Below are 17,531 nucleotides of genomic sequence, written 5' to 3' on the forward strand. Positions count from 1 at the left end.
CAGAAGCCTTTGTATTATGTGAACTCATTCACAAACAACAAAGGCTTCTGTGAATGAGCAGCAGAGGGGAGGGGCTGGCATAGCTGCTGTGTGTGCTTCTCTCCTCTCATAGTTGCAGGGTGTCCTCTAGGACAGTAATAGAGATAAGTCCCAGAGGCGACATGCACCTATATGGACTTAAATCATAGTGTGCCTGCATTTTTTGCAAAGTTGCTGAATTCCTGGAATTTAGCTTTAAGGTATAAGACTGATGCCTATTATGATCACATTATCAAAGCCTGGTGAGGAACCTGAAAGCTTAACATGCATATTCTGCCCAGAAGAGCCATTGTTACCCCCAAAGAAGTTTCCGGCAAACGCAGAAGCAGATATGACTTCTGAAAAGCTAGAAAATCCCAGACAGAATCCATTCACTTTTTTTTTTTATCTTTATCTTTTAATGCTGTTGATTTTCAGATAGTGTGAATAAGAAGCAACTCAGCAAAACATGGGGCTCAGCTGAACATGGATTGTATGGCCTAAATAGCTTTGAGATTCTAATCTAAGCAGAAGGTTGACTGCTGCGTAGGGAATCTCCAGTGTGAGCCAAAGGCCCATGTACACCGTTGTGCTTTTCCATGTATCCTTACATTCAGGAAAGTTTACCTATATTTACTCTCACTGTTGGCAATACAGTCAACCATTGAATGGTGAAACTTCTGCAAAATGTTCTACTACGTGAAACTGCAGGTGTCAAACTAGGATGCATTTGAAGGAGCCCAAACTGCATAGTTTTGTCTGCCCATCCAATCCTGAGGTTTATACACCCCTACTGGAAAGGAAAGCCTGGTTGGTGTCCTAACTTTTCCCCATTTAAAATGGAAATAAAGTTGATAAATAAAAAACTGCAAAAACACCGGCTCTTTATTGCACTAGATATAAAAGCATTGAGTGCTGGATCAAATATTGTGCTTGGAGATCAGCTCTGAGGATAACTGGTCCTTTAAAGTAGAATGCTGGCTTCCTATTAAAAAAACGTATATGTGCTTCAGGATTTAATTATAAATAAATCTGCATTTACAGTTTTTTCTTAGTCCCATTTATACCTCTTGATCCTGCAAGGGAAATCCGCCTAATGTGCCTTCCTGTAAAAGGGAGACAATGAAGCTGCACTGCTCCTGAATTTGGAGCAGAGTTGCCACTCTCGTGTAGGCTGTGCCTGCTTGCTCTGCAATGAGATTAAAAAAGTGATGCAGGGGGTGTGGCTATCAGCAGTGTCACTGCGGATTCACAAGCCTGTAGCTTGTCATTCAGCACTTGGCCACACCTAGTACCGCCCACTGTTCTCTGGATTGACTGCGCTGCCTCTGTTGCTGAACCACTCCCATTGTGAGCTGCAGTGTCTAGGAGGGGAAGTGTGTGAGACACAATAAGGAGGAGGGTTTTGCTCAGCTCAGTCAAGGAAGGCTTGAGCATCATATAGTAACTGGATTTGGGATTCGTTTAGAGGGACTGTCATGCAGGAGCCTTTAGCAGTACTTTAAGAAAAGCTATCATAATAAGTCTACTGGTATTCTTTAAAAAACAGCAAATCCACAACAGCAACAACTTACTACCCTTGGTAATGTGACAATTCTGTCTGGGATTTACAAGTGCCCTAAAGCTGACATGCAGGATCCCGGCTTAAGCTGTGAGGCTGATGAGATAAAAGTTATTACAGATATACACACATTTCACTCCAGGAAAACTCTCCTCAATAGAATCAACTGCCGGAAAGCAAGAGAAGGAGAAACACAAGACGGGTTGAAGGTTTAGTATCGGCAAACACTTCAAGATCTGATAAAAACTTGTCAGTGTTGAAGAAAGAGTCAGGCCAACCCGCAGGTGGTTCTGGGTATCTTGTGATATACAGCGCATCCGGAAAGTATTCAAAGCACTTTACTTTTTCCACATTTTGTTATGTTACAACCTTATTACAAAATGGATTAAATTCATTATTTTCCTCAGAATTCTATAAACAATACCCTAAAATGTCAATGTGAAAGAAGTTTGTTTGAAATCTTTACAAATTTATTAAAAATAGAAAACAAAACAAATCTTACATACATAAGTATTCACAGCCTTTGCCATGACTCTCACAATTGAGCTCAGATGCATCCTGTTTCCAGTGATCATCCTTGAGATGTTTCTAAAACTTGATTGGAGTCCATCTGTGGCAAATTCAGTTGATTGGGCATTTTTTGGAAAGGCACACATCTGTCTATATAAGGTCCCATTGTTAACAGTGCATGTCAGAGCACAAACCAAGCCATGAAGTCCAAGGAATTGTCTGTAGACCTCCAAGACCGGATTGTATCGAGGCACGGATCTGGGGAAGGGTACAGAAACATTTCTGCAGCATTGAAGGTCCCAATGACCACAGTGGCCGCCATCATCCGTAAATAGAAGAAGTTTGGAACCACCAGGACTCTTCCTAGAGTGGGCCGCCCAGCCAAACTGAGCAATCAGGGGAGAAGGACCTTAGTCAGGGAGGTGACCAAGAGCCTGATGGTCACTCTGACAGAGCTCCATTGTTTTTCTGTGGAGAAAGGAGAACCTTCCAAAAGAAGAACCATCTCTGCAGCACTCCACTAATCAAGTCTGTATGGCAGAGTGGCCAGACGGAAGCCACTCCTTAGTAAAAAGCACATCAAAGCCCACCTCAAGATTGCCAAAAGGCACCTGAAGGACTTTTGGACCATGAGAAACAAAATTTTCAGGTCTGATGAAAAAAAAGATTGAACTATTTGGGCTAAATGACAAGCATCATGTGTGGGGGAAACCAGGCATCGCTCATCACCTGGCCAATACCATCCCTACAGTGAAACACGGTGGTGGCAGCATCATGCGTTGGGGTTGTTTTTTAGCTGTAGGAACTGGGAGACTAGTCAGGATTGAATTCAGCAATGTACAGAGACATCCTTGATGAAAACCTGCTCCAGAGCGCTCTGAACCTCAGACTGGGGTAAAGGTTCATCTTCCAACAGGACAACAACCCTAAGTACACAGCCAAGATAACAAAGGAGTGGCTATGGGACAACTCTGTGAATGTCCTTGAGTGACCCAGCTAGAGACCAGACTTGAATCTGATTGAACATCTCTGTAGAGAACTGAAAATGGCTGTGCACTGACGCTTCCTATCAGACCTGATGGAGCTTGAGAGGTCCTGCAAAGAAGAATGGGAGAAACTACCCAAAAATAGGTGTGCCAAGCTTGTAGATTCATACTCAAAAAGACTTGAGGCTGTAATTGGTGCCAAAGGCACTTCAACAAAGTATTGAGTAAAGGCTGTGAATACTTATGTACATGGGATTTTGTTAGTTTTATTTTTATTAAATTTGCAAAGACTTGAAACAAACTTCTTTCACGTTGTCATTATGGGGTATTGTTTGTAGAATTTAATCCATTTTGGAATAAGACGGATGTGGAAAATATAAAGTGCTGTGAATACTTTCCGGATGCACTGTACATCAGTAGTTTTTGTGTAAAGTATTTGTATAGAGGCTGTAAAAGCCAAATACGAAAACACTTCAAACAAACTGCCAAGGGTTAACATCACAGTAAGATTTTTGCAAAAGGGCTCAACTATACAGGTCTAACCTATACAGGTCGATAAATGCTACTGGAGATATTTAGCCACTTGGTGGTCTCTTACCAGCAGCTCACTGTAATGTGCTGCAAATTAACTGACTGATAACAAGAGGTAAACTTTAATTAAAAACTACTTGGAATAATACCTGTAGCTGCTATCACAAGTGAGTGTAACACATGTAAATAAAACACAATTCCTTCATTAAAAAAGAAGTGTGGGTTTTTAAAAAAAAAAAAAAACATACATACTCACCTAGGTGGATGCAGCATCAATCTGATGCTACATCTGTCTCTCGTCACCTCTGCACTAAGAACTGAGCGATCAAAAAATTGGATTTTTCCTACAGCTTACCTGTAAAATCCTTTTCTTGGAGTACATCACGGGACACAGAGCAGCCATAATAATTACTATCTTGGTTATAAGCCACCTAAAGGTTAATGGACACTGGCAACCAAAAAGACAGGAAGTCTCCCTCTATATAACCCCTCCCATACAGGAAGTAACTCAGTTTTGTAGCAAGCAATAAACAAGCCAAACAAGAATGGAGGGACCTCTGTGTCCCGTTAAGTACTCCAAGAAAAGGATTTCACAGGTAAGCTGTAGGAAAAATCCAATTTTCTTTATCGTACATCACGGGACACATAGGTAATGATTAAGCACACAGTCAGTGTGTGAAACGCGTCTACCTTGTCAGGATTGTCATATTTGGATGTCCAGTCAATAAATCTGGATTTTGACTCAACCTGGAGTGCTGCCAATTCCTTTTCCTTTATCAAGTTTTCACGGAGGCGAGCCGGGGCATGCACCGGTGTGAGTCATAAGGCAATCACACCACCTTGAGCAGTGAGTTCTTGTCTTTTCAATTACTCTTCTGGTAGAGTGTGCCTTTACCTGAAAAGGTGGTACCTTCCCCTTTAAACCATACACCTGGATAATGACCGTGCACAGCCACTGAGAAATTGTAGACTTAGATGCTGCCTGCCCTTTCCTGGGCCCTTCTGACAGCACGAACAAAAGGTCAGTCTTCCGAATCCGAGCTGACATCTTCAAATAGACCTTAAATGCACGTACTACATCGAGACTGAAAAAGGAAAAACTTTTCCTCTGCTGTTTGAGGATTTGGAAGAAGGAAGGCAGAAAAATGTCCGGATTCAAATGAAAATCAAACCCCACCTTGGGCAAAAACCCTGGGTGTGGACATAGATCCCCCTATCTTGATGCAAGTTAAAAAATGATACTCTTGATACTCTTCTAGCTGAAGTTACTGCAACCAAAAAGACTAACTTTCTGGTCAAAAGAACCAGAGGATTATGCCGAAAGGGCTCAAAAGGCTGTTTCCTTAAAACCACCAGGACCAAATTTAAATCCCAAGGACACAACGGTGGCCTAACTGGCGGAAGCATACGTAGCACCCCTTGCATAAAGGCTTGAACCAAGAAATGCAAAGCAATTGGTCTTTGAAAAAAGACTGACAAGGCTGAAATTTGAACTTTAATAGTGCCTAAGGCTAGCTTTATATCTACCCCTACTTGCAAGAAGGCTAGAAATTCTCCCGATGATATATTCACGGAGATGCCACTTCCTGGCCTCACACCAAGAAATGTTAGATTTCCAGACTCTGTAATAAATGCCCCTAGAGACTGGTTTCCTAGTGTTTATCACGGTAGAGACTGCAGGACCAGATATACCCTGCTCCCTCCACATCCAGGCTTCAGTAGCCAACCCGTCAAATTTAGAGATTGTAAAGCAGGGTGGAACATCTGACCCTGAGAGAGCAGGTTCGGGCACATTGGGAGAAGCCATGGCTTTCCCACTGTCAACCTTCGAATTCGCACATACCAAATCCTTCTGGGCCAAGCTGGAGCCACCGGGATTACTGGTTTCCCTTCTTCCTGAATCCTGCTCAAAAGTCATGGCAGCAGCTGAACCGGGGGAAAGGCATATATCAGGGAGAACTGCTCACAGGGAGTCACCAAGGCATCCACTCAAGACTGCGAGCGGATCCCTGGTCCTAGACATAAATTTGTCCAACTTGTTGTTGAACCTGGATGCCAACATATCTAAGTCCGGGACCCCCCATCATTGACAAATTAATGCAAAGATCTCGGGATGTAAGGACCATTCCCTAGAAACATCTGCTGGCGACTCAGATAGTCTGCCAGCCAGTTCTCTATAACTGGAATAAAAACTGCCGCCAGGCATAGACCAAATTTCTCCACCCAGGATAAGATGTGACCCACCTCCTTCGGGGCTGACTGACTCTTGGTACCCGCTTAATTGTTGATAAAGGCCACAGCTGTGGCATTGTCGGATTATATCTTAACTGGGTAACCCCAATGTCGGGGAGTCCAGTACCTTAATGCCCGACAAAACTGCTCAGATTTCCAGGATATTGATGGGGAAGCTCCTTTATAACCAATATCATTTCCCATTTGACAGTGGCTTCCTCCAGAGCTGCTCCCCAGCTGGAGAGACTGGCATCTGCAGTTACCACCTTTCAGACTACTGGAAGAAAGGACTTCCCGCTCTCCAAATTCCTGGCTACTAGCCACCAACCTAAACACTGACGTACCCTAAGTACTGGAGACATGCAACAATCTAGGGCCTGGATCTTTTTGCTCCAGGCTGACAGAATGTTGTTCTGTAAAGGTCTGGGGTGGAATTGAGCATAAGGAACTGCTTCGAATGAGGACACCATTCCCTAGCAACCTTATACAAAGATGTACAGAAGGATACTTTTTCCCTCTTATGATCTGAAATAGATCCTTCAGGGCTATGACCTATCTTGGCGGCCAGAACACCTTTGCCTGTACTGTGTCCACAAACCCAGATACTCTAGACTCTAAACCGGTTGCCACACTGACTTTGCCAAATTCAGAGTCCAACCCAGACGTTCTAAGGACCGAACTGCCCGGAAAACATTCTGGCTTAGAGAAGAAGCCGACCAGTCTATAAGTAATAGATCGTCCAGGTATCCTACCACTGCTATCCCTTGAGACCTTAGCATAGCCAATACTGGAGCTAGGGTTTTTGTGAACATTCATGGAGCCGTGGCTAGCCCGAAGGGCAAGGCCACAAAACAGAAAATAATGGTCTTCTACCGCAAAGCACAAAAACCTTTCATGGGCCTGAAAAATTGGCGCGTGAAGGTACGCATCCTCGATGTCTATGAATGCTAGAAATTCTCCTCCTTGCAGAGAGGCCATGACTGAGTGAATTGACTCCATTTGGAATGTGCGAATGTTTAAGAACTGGTTCAGAGCTTTGAGATCCAGAAAGGCTCTCACATCTCTGTTTGGCTTGGGGACTACAAAAAGGTTTGAGTAAAAACCCTTGAATTTCTCACGGTCCGGAAACTTCTGTAATCACTGCTTGAGACCTCAGATGGTCCAGAGCCAGAAAGAAGGATCTTATTTTTAGACGATATGTAGGTATGTTTGACCTTACAAACCGAGGATGAGAAAACACCCGAAAATTCTAGTTTGTACCCCTGTGAGACTGTGGAAATAACCCAGTTGTCCAGAATCATTCCCACTCACAACTGTAGCAGCCTTACCCCCACCCGACTGAGTGGGGGCCTTCCTTCACAAGGTAGATATAGAGCTAGGCTTGGTGGGCCCAGGGTTTCTTCTGCCCTTGACCTAAAGCCTTGGCTCTAAAACCAGATGGCTGAGGCCGTCGAAACTGCCTGGGATTAGAAGTACTGGGGACCCGAGTGTTAGACACCTTAAAAGAAGGATGTTTACTCCTCCTCTTAACTGGTAGAAGCGCACTCTTCCGCCCCCAAATCTTTTGGATATATTTGTCCAGATCATCACCAAATAGGCGCTCCCATGAAAGGAAAAGCCTGCTAGCAAATTTTTACACGGTAAGTCTGCAGACCAACTTTTTAGCCACAGGATTCTGCGCATATAAACAGACAGAAGAGCAAACCGTGACATTTACTGTATGGAGCCCTTAAGAGCATCTACTGCAAAACACAAAGCCCCACGTAAATCTGCTAAAACTTCAGCAGACTCTCCCTGAAAAGGAACACTCCTGGACAACACAGTCTTTCAAAGATTGACAAACTCCTAAAGCTGCCAATGCCGGTTGTATTGCAGACCCTGCAATAGCAAAGGACGCTTTTAGTAAAGATTCCAATTCCTTATCAGTTGGATCTTTAAAAACCTGGGCATTATCTACAGGACATGTTCAATTTCTGTTTACAGATGAAATAGCAGCATTCACTGTAGGCATACTCCATTTTCTTGTGAATCTTTCCACCATAGGATACAACAAGGAAAACCCTTTGGGAGGAAAAAAACCTATCAGGATGATCCCAATCAGCATATACTATCTGCTCTAAAAGCAGATGTAAGGGAAAAGCATGAGAGTTTTGTGTAGGGCGTAATGAGCCTAATGAGGAAAAAGACTTCAGAAATCTCTAAGGGAGGTAATTTAAATCCAGACCAGGCCATTTCAGTGAGAGGCAGAATTAACAATCTCTGGGATTGAGAGGCCGAGAATGGCTCCTCAGACCCTGACTCCCCAGAAGTGGAATCCTCTGCCTGGCCTTTATAGCTACTTCTTCCACATCCTCTGCCCAATCCTGAACTAAAACGGGGGGGGGGGGGCTCAGTTGAGGGGGATCTTTCACGTTTCCTCCCTCCTTGTGACACTAAAGCAATCATGCCTGCAATTTTTCCCTTAAGGCCAGCTAAAGCTGATGCCAAATCGTCCTTAGTCACCTAGACTGAGACAGAAGCACTAGATGTGGCTACTATGCCTGACAACCGTAATGGCCCAGATTGGCCAGTCACTTCTGACCTCTCAGGAAAGGTTAATACAGAGGATGCAAAGCTAGGATCTTCAATTCTGACAGCGGCACACATGTCCCCCTTCCTGCTGTGTCGCCCCCACTCCTTTACCGGGAGGACATTGCTCCAGACAAGAAAACTTGAGATACTTACTTTTGTGTACTCAAAGCTTGTGCCCAGCTGTAACAGCTTATCACACGCAGCACAGTTATCCCAAAGTAACAGAACCTGTCAATGCCTGTAAATATCCTCCCACATTGACTCATGCACCAAGCTGCAGCTGCTCTGTGTCCCATCCAGCTTCTGACAGAAGCCCACCCCGCCAGGAACACTCCTCAAATGCTGCGCCGTCTACGCCTCTAACTGCGTTTGTGCTATGTGCATGTCCGCATGCCACGTGCACGCCAATGCGCAAGGGGCACGTCCACTCCTGGCTCCACGTGCACGCTCGTGCATGTAAGTAGGCTGAACTTGCGCGCATGATTTCTCGCCGAAGGGATGGCCACCGAAGGTGCTCCCTGAACCTAGAGCCACAGAGGGCAAGTGGATGCGTGGGCGGGACATACAAAGTCCCGTTGCCCACCAAGCATCAGGGGGGGTTGAGAGCAGAAAAATGTAAGGCATCCCGGGTACGCATGCCACAGCTGAATACACATACTGCCTCTAGTGGAGACATAAAACATGGCACCTGGTATCTGTTAAATTAGAAGGTAACAGTGCATCATAATTAAAGTGAACTTACCATTCCTTCTGCAGGATTCTGCCTATAACTAGAATCCAATTTTCACCCATCACGGCGGGTTCTGCCGCTTATCGACCTTCAAGGACCGGACCCCCTAATTTTTGGGGCCACTCCCTTGGGGCTGCAGGGTTGGAGTTAGTCTTACTAAGGGTCCGGATCCCAGGGTCCAGCGCCCAAGAGGGTCGCATTACAGAAATACCTCGTTTCCCTTTACCAAGGCTCAGGTACCATCCTTTTAGTCTTCCACTTTCGGATGGATCTGATTACCAATCCCCTTGGATCAAGAGATCTTAACCGGGAATGTAGCATAATCTTTTTTCTTCTTCTTTAAAAATATAGAGAGCTTCTCCAACCATGACCATCACCTTTAAGACACTGGCAAAAAACTGGGGTACTTCCTGTATGGCAGAAGATATATAGAGGTGGACTTCCTGTCTTTTTGGTTGCCAGTGTCCATTCACCTATAGGTGGGGTATAACCCAGATAGTAGTTATTATGGCTGCTCTGTGTCCCGTGATGTACGATAAATAAATAACTAATCGCTCAGCTCTCGGTCTTCAGTGAGCAGAGAGCCAGCGACTGTCAGTCACTGCTCTGTGCTCAGCCCCTCCATTGCTCACTGAAGCACCGAGCTTTGAAGTTGGCGAGAGCGGCTGGCTCAGGCACATTAATATCAGGATCCCTTCAGAGTTTGGACTGGCTGAGCGATGTTGCTGTCAGCGGAATATGGGTCACAAGAGTGCAGAACAAAGTGTACTCCTGCGACCTACAGGAGAAGTAAGGCAAAAAGAGCTTTGGGCATACTTCTCCTTTATTTAGAAATCCCTAAAGCTCTTACACATAAGCAGTTGGCTTGGAATTAGTAGCTATAGATAAATGGATGGATTTGTTTTGTTTCTATTCAGACAACTTTAATGCCCCTCGGCCAGTGCTAAACGTCCTTTATAAATTCTCTTCTGTTTGCAATCTCTGAAGCTGCTGCACATGCTGTGTGGCAGAGTAACAAGAGATGCTGCACCTTACAGAATCCACTTAAAGCGGCATTTCACCCAAAAGGGGAAGTTCAGCTTTAAAGTCCTCCTCCCCCCTCCTCTACCACATTTGGCATATCTTTTTTTTTTGGGGGGGGGGGGGGTCTTAGCGAAAGTTCAGCCCCCTCTGTTCACCCGCAGCTTTAGGGACACCTCACAGGTCCCAGAAGGCTGTGGGACCATTTACAAAGCGAAGCGTGGCTTACGCATGCGCAGCAGGAAGCCGGCTGTGAACTGGCAAGCTGTCACAGCCGTCTTCTCACACTAAAGATGCCCACGTCAGGGACCTGAAGACTAGTGAAGAACCGGTCCGGGTGAGGAAGGAGCTGAATCCATGGACAGGTAAGAGTCCTTTTATAAAAAGTGAGCAGCTACAGGAAGAACTGCTTTAAAACCAACACACAAAAGGATGACTTAATTAGCAGTGTGTATGGAAAAATATAAACTAGTTACAGCTAAGCCAATAAAATTCACCCATATAGGCTTTGCAACAAAGAAAAAAACATATCACTATCCATTCTGAAGTAAGCATTAGCATTTTAATACTTAAAAAAGAAAAATATTCTAGGAGATAGACAAAAAAAAAATGGCAACTATGGATGATTTACCTTTCTTTGAAAACAAAAGACTATTATTACAAAGAAGCCTACAGCATAATCTCCACAGCTTTTGAACAACCACACCAAAGCACTTAGACACACCCCAGGAGGACTTTTTAAAGCTGGGGAGAGCAACCTGTTCCCCGATCCTCCCTTCCCTTGATTGTCATCAGTGCTTAATGTTCTAATTTCATCCTGTCTATGTAATAATCCCATTGAAATATCTTATAAAAACCTTGAATGATAAAAACAAATCGTATAAAACCACCTCGGGTGGAAGATGTAGAATCGCAGTTTAATACACAAAATACAGTCACCTGAAACAAATGCTACTTACTGTCAATGATATCGCCCAGGCCCTGTGCCCTCAACAGTTCTTTCAAACGTGATACTTCATCCTTAAGCTCACGTACAAGTTTAGCGTTGGGATCTTCATTGATAATAGCGTTACATTTGATCTGTTTAGCACGATCTGCATATCTGAAGGATGACGACAAAAAAGTTACAAATGAAATAACCAAATTAAGTGAGCACATAAAAACCTACAAATGAATATGTAGGGGTACAATAATTAAAATCTAATTTAGTTAATGTAGATATATATATATATATATATATATATATATATATATATATATATATATATACATACACACACAGTATGAATATATTTCAGGTCAGTTTTTTACCTTAGTGTACTGAGTGTTTCATCATAGTTGATATCGGCTGGACTTAGAGCGGCCACCATAGCAGTACGTGAGTTTCCACCTGAAACAAAAAGCTTAGTGAGTATGGAGTTCTCATGGCTTTTGCTCATGTCGACAATAACTTATTTGCTCTCATTCTCTCTAATCCCCTTCCTAATACCATTGGGTACTTTATTAACCTCCAAAAACGCAAATCATCTCCAAGAGAAACACCTGTCACTGGGCTTTAATTAAAGCATCCCTTCCCTCAGACTACCTACACATAGGCAGCCATTGGCAAGCAACAGTAGATTCAAGACAGAGGAGATACATGCTGAATGAACACAGTGGGGTTGATTTACTAAAAGTGGAAAGTGCAAAATCTGGTGAAGCTCTGCATGGTAGCCAATCAGCCTCTAACTTCAGCTTCTAACTTCAGCTTGTTTAATTAGGCTTTGACAATAGAAACTGGAAGCGGATTGGTTTCTAGGCACAGCACCACCAGATTTTGCATCTTCCAGCTTCAGTAAATCAAGCCAATTGTATGAGAAAGGTAGCCACTGTAAGATTTGTACTCAGTACAAAGCAATGGCCAGTGCTGCCGTTGTTGGCATGTAACTGCTAAACTGATCAAATAATGCCTCTGACTGCCCTGGACGCAGACAGTGGATCCAAGACATGGCATTTCTGCGGACTTTCTGCCAACACACAAACTGGCTGCAGATAACTGTAGTTTATATGCAATCATAGCATGAATGACCAGGAAAGGTGAACGACAGGATAACGCCGCCAGTTCCGACACCCTACCTGCAGAGGTAATAGCCACCAAAAAAGCAACCTCCTGAGACAGTGTAAGCAAGGGAATCTTCCCGAAGATTCTCAAAAGAGAGGCTTCTGGAGGACCGAAAGCACCAAATTGAGGTCCCAAGGCGGCGAAGAAGACCGCACTGGAGGATCCAAATGTCGGACACCCTGAAGAAAGGTACGCACCAGGGAGTGTGTGGCCAAGGGTCGTTGGAAGAAGACCGCCAAATCCAACACCTGGCCCTTGATGGTACAAGGCCAATTTCTGTTACACACCCTGTTGAAGGAAAGTCAAGATCCAAGCCACCGAGAAGGAGCGAGGATGAACCTCAAGAGACTCACACCACGCAATGTACGTCTTCCACGTACGATGGTAGATCTTCCAAGAACTTGATTTCCTAGCTTTTAATAGCTAACAGAGAGGAAGCTTTCAATAAACGTCGGCGACCAGCAGTACCTGATCGAAGTACCAAGCTGGGCAAGGCCAGACCGGAGCCACTAAGATGACTGGAATCTCTTCTGCCTCGATCCTGCATAGAAGTCTTGGCAGAAAATGTTGAGAGCTTGCAGAAGCTTGCAATCTCTGCACCTTTCGGTTGAGCCAAGACGCCAACAGATCCACCTCGGGGATGCACCACTGGAGAAACAACTGATGAAATGCCTCCGGATGAAGGGACCACTCCTCTAGGTCCAAGGCCTGCCGACTGAGGTAACCCGCCTGCCAGTTTTCCACCCTGGGAACGTGTACGGCGGAGAGGGATGGAACGTACCGTTCTGCCCACCTTAGAATGCCGGCTACCTCCAGAGCCGCCAGGACACTTCTTGTGCCTCAAAGGTAGAACACCATCAGTCCCAGCACCAGTATGCAAATCTGGAGGGATGACCAACTGCTGGACAGCAGGAGATGAATGGCAGGAGCACTCTGGCTAAGGCCGAGTCCAGAGTCAGACCCAGATAGTCCAGCTTTGTGGACGAAACCAGAGCAGACTTCTGAAAATTCAAAATCCAGCTGAACTCCCGCAGAGTTTGTATGGTGATCTCCAGGTTTTCCACCAGAGCAAGAGGAGACTCCGCTTGCAGAAATAGGTCGTCCAAGTATCCAAGTATCCCAGTATCACGATCCCCCATTGGCGTAACAAAGTTAGCACCAGTGCTAACACTTTTGTGAAGACCTGAGGAGCAGAGGCGAGACCAAAGAGTAACGCCACAAACTGATAATGCTCCTCACCCACAGCAAAGTGGAAGAAGCGCTGGTGACCGGCACATATTGGAATGTGAAGGTAAGCATCCCTGATGTCGATAGAGGCAATAAAATTCCCCTGACGCAGGGATGCCACCACCGTGCGAATGGACTCTATTCTGAACTTCTGCACCCGCACAAAGCAGTTCAGCGCCTTGAGGTCCAGGATTGGACACACCCTGCCTTCCTCCCTGGGAACTTTAAACAGTAAAACTGTAAAACCCTGAAAAATGTCCCGAAGTTGGAACCGGGACAATCATAACTTGAATTAACATGTCTTGTACTGCCCCAAACAGACCCTGTAAGCAGTCCGGAGATAGGCGCAAGTTGAAAGGAAAGAAACTTGTCAGGGGACAAGAGCGAAACTCGATCTTGTAGCCGGACCAAATGACTTTGTGGAGCCACTTGTCTTGTACCAGGGAAGTCCATGGGTCCAGAAACCAGCGAAGACGTCCCCCCACCCCCGATACAGGTGAGAGCGCACCTTCATGCTGAAGGAGCCTTGTCCGGCTGGAGAAGCCTGCTTGTCTTGCCAGACCAGGTTCCTTTGGATCCTCCAGAGGAGGCCCTGCAAGGCTTCGAGCCCTTGTCAGTCGACCCTGAGGGGCGAAAAAACTTCCAATGAGTCGAGGTGGAGGGCCCATGTCTACAACAAGGTTCCTTGCTCTTAGTAGCTTGCGGAAGAAAGGTACTCTTCCCCCCTGTGATTCATTTATTAATGTCATCCAGGGTAGCTCCAAACAAGGATCTCCTTGAAAGGGTAGATAAGTCAAGGACTTTTTAGAAGTCTGGTCCGCAGACCAGCATTTGAGCCAAAAGACACGCCGAAGGACCACTGCGGAAACGGAGAGCCAAGCAACTAGGGGAGCCGAATCCAAAGAGGCATCACAGATAAACTGCAGACGTCACTACGTTGCCCTGTGGAACGGGCTACATGAGAGCCGGCCGGCTTATGTTTATGCGATTTTCTACTTGGAGATTGTAAGTGTAATTTTAACTATTTGGACAATAAAGCTTGATGGTATTACACTATCTAGTTCTCTCTCTTGTATGACCTACTAATTACATCTCGGATCGATCCTGATATCACTGTCTGATGGTCTGACTGGGTGTATTTGGAGGCTTGGTGTCCTGATCCCTTTGAGCGATTCTGTGAGGATAACATCATTCTATGCTTTATTGGCTTAGCTATCTGGTAAGGAGATATGCATGTTTTCTGTGTGCAGCCCTGTGGTGTATAGCCTGACTGGATCCTCTCCTCACTCCACCTATCTTGAAAGCTTTCTGGGACTTTGGGAATATTTATGAACTGTTATGACCAATATGTTTCTGTTCAACAGAACTTATTAACTTATCTTTATTTATGTATATGCTGAGTGTACATTGTTATGCTTTAGATTCAGCAGATTGTTTTTGATTATATTTTGTGTACACTTTCTGCTATCAGTGGAATTTTTTCACAAGGATTCTTTCAAGGATTTCCTACCTCATTTTTTGTCAAGTTGTATTAGCGCGGCTTTTTCTCTTTATTTTCTGTTTGGTGTTGTCTCGCCTGAAGCTGCAGCTTATTACTCAGTTAGCGTGGTTATCCTCTCCTGTTTAGATAAACTGCAGCCCCTGGACCAGCTGGTCCGCTAGCTCAGCAAAGGCAAGGGGAGCTGTTCTCCCTCCAGGTCATGGCATCAAAATCTTAGCCCACTCATGCAGAGTTTGCGACACCAGGGCAATGGTGAATACCTGCCTCAGTGTCGAACCAGGCAGAGTATACAAATTTCGGGCCACATCCTCCGCCTCCCTGTCAGCCGGATCCTTAAAGGCCGGGGACTCTTCAACCGGAATCATGGTTGCCTTGTTCAACCTGGAAACCGGAGGGTCCACCACCGGTGGAACAGTCCACATCTTAAGGAGGGACTCCTCATAGGGGTAACGCCTAGAAAATCGCTTAGGGACCCCAAGGGGACACTTTGGTCGTTACCACACTTTACTGACAATTTTATCAACATAGACGGGGAAAGGAAACAACTTTGCCGCTTTGGATGGCTTGTGAGTGCCAAAGGGAACCTGCGCCTCCATCGCAGCTGTGTCCTCCATCTTTAAGGTCTCACACACAGATGCAATCAGTGCGTCCACCAGCGCTTTTTTGTGGGAGGTTGCAGATGTGGAGGAATCATCCTCACTATCAAAGGATTCCAGGCACGTGGTTGTAGACTCAGCAGGGTGACCCAGGTCCGCGGGGGCCGAATCAGATTCAGGATCTGATGAAACGGATGAGGCAGGGAAAGGCGGGGTGCTTTTTACTAGCCCGCCGCCCGAAAGCCACCTCCACCCAGGACACAAAGGATGGGCCATTCCAAGGAGGGGCCCACGTCCACCCCAAAACCCTCCAGGGGGAAAGGGGGGACAGCTACTCACCATACCAGGAAACGGGTGGGCACCGCTCCAGACAGAACCCCTCTCCATCGAAATGGGTGGGCTGTCGGCTAGCAGGAACGCTGCGACTTGGGTCGAGACCCGGTCGTATGAGACCTTGCGAGGCGTTTAACTCGCAGGCCAGCCCCTGTTTGGTGGGGTTATGTCTAGGCTTGTGACGGTATCAGATTTTCATGCTGCGATTAATTGATTAAGGTTTTGCCACGGTATGCGGTATTATCACGGTATTCTATTATTAAATTTAAATTATTAAATTTCCACCTCACTTCAATTTCATTGCTGAATTTAGGGGCTTTGGTTCACTTATGCACATTATTATATAGTCAGTCAGTACAGACTCTGTGAACCAGGCCTAAAATAGGTCATCAAGCAGTGTCTGGCCTAACTGGTGATAACTGGTCCTGGCGCTCGGCTCCGATCCGATGGCCTGGTCATTAAGAGGGCAAATCCTTGTGGTCAAGAAGTGGTTAAACCTGAAGGAGGTGTTGTTTATAAATGACTTTACTATTGCTTTAGGCCTGGTTCACATGTATGCGGGTTGGTGGTTCACATGTATGCAGGTTGGCGGCCCACATTTGCACAGGCATAGCAGCCCATTGATTTGAACGGGCTGCTATGCCCTCATTTTCCGCAGAAAAAAGGTGCATGCAGCATTTTTTTAAAATTCAGTGGCCTTGAAATCCATCCTGCTTTTGCACCATGCGACTAACCTGCAGTTCCTGCTCTGGCAAGCTTTCTGCATTTTTTGTATACGTGGGCACGGCATTTAAAAATAAACAGTTTGCGTGTGCAGCAACGGCAGGTAAGTCGCATGGTGCAAAAGAAGGATGGATTTCATGGCCACTGCATTTTTTTAAATTCTGCATGCACCTTTTTTCAGCTGAAAACGCAGGCATAGCTTGATGGCTATATAACAATGTAATGTGGGCTGCTATGTGTGTGTGTATATTAAAGCTGCACGATTCTGGCCAAAATGAGAATCACGATTTTTTAGCTTGGAATAAAGATCACTATTCTCTCACGATTCTCTGTGTAACAAAAAAAAAAAATTGGGATAACTTTACTGTTACGTTTTTTTTTTTTTTTTATTCATTAAAGTCTAATCATTGCGTTTGAAAGACTGCTGCGCAAATACAGTGTGACATAAAATATTACAACAATCGCCATTTTATTCTGTAGGGTCTCTGCTAAAAAAATATATAAAATGTTTGGGGGTTCTAAGTACTTTTCTAGCAAAAAAAAAAACTGATTTTAACTAGCAAGCAACAAGTGTCAGAAAAAGATCCAGTCTTTAAGAGGTTAAACTTCCTTTCTCCCTGGCAGAGGGAAGGAAAAGATACAATGTAATCATTTTTGTTTATAGTTAGGAGACTTAATGCTGAAAGGTGTTAGCTGTGTGAGTGAATGAGTCATCCAGCTCACTGAAATGTATCAATTCACAAGTCAGGCAGACTTGACAGAGAAACTCGGTATTTTAAAAATGCCACAATAACAATACCGTGGCTATGCAATACCGCGATATATCGAATTACCGAAAACCGGTGTTCCGTGAGAATTACCTACCCGTGAGAAAAACCTACCCCTCGTCAC

The 17,531-nt window shown here is 45.0% G+C and overlaps 1 protein-coding gene across 16 annotated transcripts in view; it reads right to left on the bottom strand.

Annotated features, from left to right (window-relative positions):
• Window positions 1-17,531, bottom strand: part of KIF1B (kinesin family member 1B) — a gene marked incomplete at its 3' end in the record, with an annotated part of 308,482 nt that overhangs the window by 136,501 nt on the left and 154,450 nt on the right. For 8 of the 16 annotated variants that reach the window (XM_082274492.1, XM_082274501.1, XM_082274498.1 and 5 more), the window contains exons 11-13: window positions 11,471-11,549; window positions 11,119-11,261; window positions 1,710-1,745 (exon numbers count right to left, since the gene is read on the bottom strand). In XM_082274492.1, coding sequence (XP_082130618.1) covers window positions 1,710-1,745; window positions 11,119-11,261; window positions 11,471-11,549 — 258 coding nt within the window. The remainder of the gene's footprint in view (window positions 1-1,709; window positions 1,746-11,118; window positions 11,262-11,470; window positions 11,550-17,531) is intronic. The other 8 variants (XM_082274494.1, XM_082274493.1, XM_082274505.1 and 5 more) reach the window with 1 other exon arrangement.

The sequence above is a fragment of the Pelophylax lessonae genome, assembly GCF_965119305.1.
Source record: "Pelophylax lessonae genome assembly, chromosome: 12".
NCBI classification, from domain to species: domain Eukaryota; kingdom Metazoa; phylum Chordata; class Amphibia; order Anura; family Ranidae; genus Pelophylax; species Pelophylax lessonae.